Source organism: Cyprinodon tularosa, unplaced genomic scaffold, assembly GCF_016077235.1.
Source record: "Cyprinodon tularosa strain WSP-4 unplaced genomic scaffold, ASM1607723v1 ctg238, whole genome shotgun sequence".
Taxonomy (NCBI): Eukaryota; Metazoa; Chordata; class Actinopteri; order Cyprinodontiformes; family Cyprinodontidae; genus Cyprinodon; species Cyprinodon tularosa.
Genome location: NW_024038890.1, coordinates 551,030 through 557,258, shown reverse-complemented (window position 1 = coordinate 557,258; position 6,229 = coordinate 551,030). Strand labels below are relative to the sequence as shown.

The 6,229-nt window shown below is 38.0% G+C and overlaps 1 protein-coding gene across 1 annotated transcript in view; it reads right to left on the bottom strand.

Moving 5' to 3' along the window:
• Positions 1-3,641: 3,641 nt before the first annotated feature.
• The window catches only part of trpm6 (transient receptor potential cation channel, subfamily M, member 6), a 34,815-nt gene continuing 32,227 nt past the window's right edge, over positions 3,642-6,229 (bottom strand). The window contains 2 exon segments of the mRNA XM_038287266.1: positions 3,642-4,075; positions 6,055-6,167. Of these exon segments, the coding sequence (XP_038143194.1) occupies positions 3,993-4,075; positions 6,055-6,167 (196 nt within the window). The 3' untranslated portion in view covers positions 3,642-3,992.

The window sequence follows — 6,229 nt, the reverse complement described above, 5'->3', positions numbered from 1 at the left end:
AGCCTTGTCTGGATTTTGTTCATATGTATAGAAGGTGTTACCGTCCTTCTGATCAAAACTTATTGAAATGTAAAGAGAGGATATGAAGGATTTAAACTACTACTTTTCAATGTGAAGATATATACATAAATGATCTATTTTGCAAGGAAAAGAATCTGGCAGATTTGCCATCCTATCAGTCGTTTATTTCTCGCTGCAATAATTATGTTCGATACTAGCTAGATTGCTGTGGAACAATCAACCAGAAGGAACCAATCAGAAACAGGGGCCTCACATTGGAGCCCGCATCGCCTCCTAACGCAGTCTGCTCTCAAATACACTGAACTATCAGGACTTTTTCGTTCGGATATGAGTAGATAAGTCAGAGACATTTCACACATGTAGTGATTATCCTTAAAATGTGAAAAGAATCCACACAAACTTGAATTAAAAACAGTCACTAAAATCTACATAGGTGCTGTATGCCCTCGCCGTCCAATTTGCACAATCCAGCCAATGGATATCAGCCACTCCCCCCAGGCTGTATATGTGGGACCCTTTTCTCTAGAGAGCAATAACTTTCAAACAGCATGTCTGGTGTCAATACTTTCCATTTCCCTTCTCCTGAGCTGTTATAAACAGGGTAGCAAGTCTAAGGATGCACTGTATTATTTTCTCTTAATTGACAATGTCTCACAATCATGACAGACGGTAGGCATTCCCTCACCAACTCTGCTCAGTGTGGCTAAAATCACATCCCGAAAATGTCAAGAAATGCAGTCGGCGTTGATCTCAACACGCAGACCTAGCTGAGCTTTATCGTCTGCCATTTATGTAGAAAGTTAGACAATCGTTCATTTTCTACACAACGGGTAGCACTTAAAACACTATTTAGTGTTTGCAAACACTGGGCTGGAGCTCCCCATTATCTCGTTTATTTTTGTTTTAAAGGAGGACACATCAGTTGCTTGCATTAGAGTAAAAACAGATCCCTAATAAGCAGTAAGGCATCTCAGCAACATCAACATGAGCCACTGACCAAAAAGAGGAACCAGTTAGAGCAGATTTTCCAAAGTTGGGTTCTTGAGAAATAACTTCCTTCTCAGTGTAAGGTCTTGGCCCCATTTAACTTTAGTCAATTTTTGGATTCAAAAGATGAAAACTTTTGGAAGCACACCTGATTTAATTCCCGCTTCATCAATATGTGTTGGACAAGAAGACGATCTTAGCTAAACCTTTTTTCCCAATTCATCCTTAGATGCCATGATTAATGGGCTAAGATCTTGTGTTTTAAAGCACTCTAAATGGTTTCTCATGCAAATTCGTGTTTTTTGCACAGTGGCCAAATCCTTCAGTGGATCTAGGGATATAACCAGAAACACAGTCAGGCTTTTAATCCATCCGTCAGCATCAGGAACACCAGAAATCATTGCATTGTTATTCGTTTGCTTTGTTTCTAATGTATTGGGGGCAAAATGCCAGAACATTTGTCAATCAACATTCCAATTTTCCACCATTAATGTCCTTGTTGTTCAAAGCACAGTCCCCCCCCCCTCCCAAATGACACCACGGATCACTTTAAAAGACAATCACTTGCTCATTAAGACTTGATGCACTACTCAGCATCTCTCAGGGAGCAGCTCTTTTTCTCACTTTGCATTAAAAGAGGGTTTAATATTTTTGAAAACTTACCGAAATAAAAAAAAAAAACTTTAAAAGAATTACTTTTTAGGATTTTTAAAAAAAATCTACCCAGACAAGGCTTTCATAGGCATATACGTCTACGTATGTATGTTTGTCCGTATGTGTGTAGAGAGTGAATTCACTGTCCGAATCATTGTAGAGACCCAGAGTTTATGATGAGCAATTTCTACTCCCTAAATAAAAAATAAAAAAAAGTCTATAGGAGATGTCACTGTGCTCGTTATTACTGTACGCTCTTGTTTGCTGGTCCCAGGACAGTGGGTGAAGTCCACTGGTGGGACAGCGATCCAGGGACAGTGAATTCCAACTCTGAATCATTTTTGTGAATTTAATTAGCTTGTTTGTTTTTCCCTGGTTAGACTGTGAATCATAGGGGTGAAACTGGGAATAATGAGTCGGGGTGGGAGGGATGGTGATGTGCTGGCAAGAACAAGTGGTAACCAACACTGTAAGTTTAAATACTGTAGCAATAAGAATTGGAGGCATTTACTACTGTCATGTTTGCATTGTAAGTTTATTTTTATGTTATTACTATTTACTATTATTATTGTTCTTATTATGACTACTATTCTTCTATTACTATTAGCCTATTGTTGTTCTGTTCTATTTGCATGACGTTTCATTGCAATGAAATATCCGGGGCTTATTTGTGATTCCTCCTCTCACGATAATGTGAGGGAGACCTTTGAAAAATGGTGGGTTATGGGTTTAGGGCAGATTTCACATCTCTTTAGTCAGTTCAAAACTTTTTTTTTTTTTTTCACAAGCTGATTTTTTTTTTCTAAATAAAATTTCTAATTTATATGGAATTAATTTGAAATTTGTCATTGGAATTTTTTTTCCCCCACCTTCTGAATGTGTGGATTACAAACCAGTAAATGAACAACCTTCTGTAAACGGGCCTTTTTGAAACCCTTTATCTGCTGGGAAGGGGAGGGGGGGTATCAATTCTGAATGTTATGGAGCAGGCTGTTCAGCTTGAGGGGGGTCTGGACACATCATGCGCCTTTTACTGCTCCATCAACACAGAATGACATCAGCAAGCGCACAACAGCAGCCGTCCATGCTGCATTTTATTACAGCTGATTTAGAACAAGAAAAAAATTTCATAGACTTATTGAGACCAAGTCCATACCTCCTCCTTTATATGAAGAAAATGTGTTTTAGCTTGTGTGTGTACGAAAGAGAAGCAGAAGAGCGCGGCAAAGTTTGCTCTACCAATGCTTTGTAAAATTTCTTGATGCATTATAATGTCTGTGCAATTGGAGTTTTTTTTCCTCATTTATTAATTTATTTTTCAGATTGTTTTTGCATCTGAGCAAGAGCAAATAAAAAACTAAAAAGTGTCAATCTGTGCCTGGAAGCTAAAAGAAAGATACCTGGGCAGCAGAAACTCTTAAACACACCTGACAAAAAGATGAAAACATCTAAAAGTAACACAATTTAAAAGTTTATTTTTTATTTTTTTCAAAGTGCCATAGATAGTGAGGCGGTAAAGGATTGGCAGTATGGGGCTTAGATGCTTTACTGTGTGAGTTTACATGAGAAAACCAATACAAAAGAAAAAAACAAAAGGAGGAAACTGGGAGGGAAATGTGTATTTGATTACACTAATGAACTGTTTTTACATTTTATGCTTTTCTTTTTTTACTTGTTGGGGCCTCTGCTGGACTCTGAACATCTGGCTCCACTATAAATAACACATCTACAGCCTCCGTTCTCACTCAATGAGGAGAGCACATTTGCATGCAGGCGTATGTTATTAAAGGGAGTCTCACACAGCCAGAAGTGAAAGACCAGACTGGGGAGAGGTTCAGAGCTTTGCAGGGACCTCAGTGAGTCCTCCTTTGAGATGTAAATACAATGTGAAGGTCTGAAGTGATTTTTGTTAAATTCTATATTTTAATCGCTTTTGTAGACATTTTGTTGTGGGAAGAAAAAAAATAAATGAAATTTAATGAGTGCATTTCTGCCTTTATTTTTCTACTTACAAAAAAAACAGATCAGTTTCATTTTAGATTCTAGCTACAATCTCGTAGTGCGAGTTTACAACAATTCAATGATAAAGCCTTTTAAGAAATCTATACAAAAGTGTAGGTATTCCTTTTAGCTTCCTCTTTATTTGCTTTATGAAAGTTCAGATAAAAACTTAACCTCTGAAGACAGACGCCTATCTCTTCTTATCAGGCAGTTTACATTGTAAACAAATAAAGGGTGATATTGTTCAGAAAAACATCTTTGTTGGAATAAGTGCATTTGTGTTTGTTTTCCCCCTTGCATCCTTCCTTGGTCAAAAGTTACATCTCGTTCTAATGGCCGTCTCCTTCTTTCTTCCCCGACGTCTGCTCTACATCACTGTTATTCTCGCAGTTGCCCGGGAGCCTCCTTAAATCTGAACAACAGAAAACATCAGTTAGCGACACGCCACTCCAATAACACAGTGATTATCACAAGAAAGAGAATACTGACAGGCCTGGGAGGAAGTCCATGCATCCAGCATGAATAATTTGGTTTGATTTGTTGGGAGATATCTTGGAGAGGACACAAGAAAAAGGAAGAGCAAACACGACGCACCTTTGAAATATCAAAACAACTGTGTCTAAGTGTTTGCCTTCGTCTGTTTGTTTGCTGGGCTTGTTTGTTTTCGAGTGCAGTTTCTTTCCACGCAGTTATCCTCTAGATGCCAGTATCGTGTCTACCCAGAGACATTAATTAATAGCTAATCAAAGCTAATGTCTCAGCAGCACATTGCCAGCACAAAGACATGATTAATACGTAATCAAAGGCCGCACAGCACAACGCACAAAGCAGGGCCCACCCCCATGCCTCAAACGCTACTGTTGTTAGAGAAATAAACGAAGACTCGCTGCTTAATTAGCTGGCTGCTGGTGCGTGCCTCCTTCATTTGAAGTTGTCGGGGATTTCTCTCAGAGCCAACGTGGCCTCAGGAGTGACGACACCGAGGTGACATTCGAATAGGCATATGCACACTTATGTGAGAGGGATCAACGCAGTTATGTAAAACAACACAATCAGAAAGAAAACCGGGTTTTGAAGTTATTTAAACATCACCAAACCCACTTTCAGTCCCTTAAAAAAGCATAAATATTCAAAGAGATTAATATTTTGCCCAAAGTAAATGTACAATTTTCTTGATAATGATTCAAGTAGGTAAGAAAAACGAAAAAAAAAAAAAATCACAAGTTTGCAATCACATAATAATACGGAAAAAAATAACTCGAATTATTATATCTCAATTCCTGTCTACAAAGCAGGAGCAAAAAAATGTTACCCCATACTGTGACTTACAACTAAACCACAAACATATGATCTGGATCATCACCAAAATGTATCGTTCTTTAACATGAGATGCATCTCAGGTAAAAACCTCAATTTAAATCCGTTCATAACTTTTCATGTAATCCTGTTACATAACAAACCAACAAACAACTGAAAACATAACCTCCCTGGCAAAAGCAATCATCTGATTTTAGGCGGCAAAATACTCATCCCCTCAGCAGACGATTTCACCTGCCGGCTCATATGAAAGATACAACAAAATATTTACTGATTTTGGATCAACTGTCTCAGTGCTATGCTAGCTCGTTAGATTCAATGGAGAGAATCTGTGATGTTCTACAAAAGATCTTTTAGATTCAGGTCTAGACTCTGATTGTGGATTTCTAATGCATCTGTTTTGATCTAAATAATACTTTTTAGCTCTGGTTGTATGTTAAGATTTGTCCTGCTGGAAGAGTATTAACAGGACATCACAACATTTTTTCTCAGATTTTGCCTACGATGCTTCCTGCCTCAAAAGTTACGGTGTGGTGACATCACAACTCAAGTGCTTGTTCAGGTGGATGACCAAGAATTTGCAGGTTTAAATTTAAATGAACAGCAAGATGATTTTAAAAATCAGCAGTTTTAGAAACAAGCCCTGCTTTAATCTTCATCTCAACAATCTGCTGTGTTCTTTGGTTTTCATGACGGTTTCTAGTTTATCAAACTAAAGGTTTCAGAGAAAAGCGTGAGTTGTGAGTGAAACAGTGTATTTTATTAACTAATAAGGCAATTTTGAAAGCAGTTAGTTGCACTAGATTTTTATTTAGGGGTATTTGAATAAAAGAGGGATAAATATCAAGAAATATTGTGTTTTCAGATTTATCTAAACTTCAGAAAATTTCTGAAAGTGAACTTTCTTCTGTGCTAATTTTTGTCTGTTTATCAGATAAAACCATAAAAAGCATTTAGTAGTTTTTGTGGTTGCAATGAGACGGACTTCATAAAATGTTCCAACAGTATGGATCCCATTCAAAGGCTGACTATTCTTTTATCTTACTGGTTCTGGAAATGTGTGACATTTCTGACCTTTTAGGCCCAGTCTGCGGCAACAGGAGTTACAGGAGTGCTTCTGCAGGAAGCCACTGATGGCAACTTCTCCAAGGTTATCGGGACCAAAGAGCATCTCACCCCTGCTACAGCTACAAAATAGGCAACAAGAGCATCAACCTTCTCCCCCAACCCTAACATGAACTCTGAAACC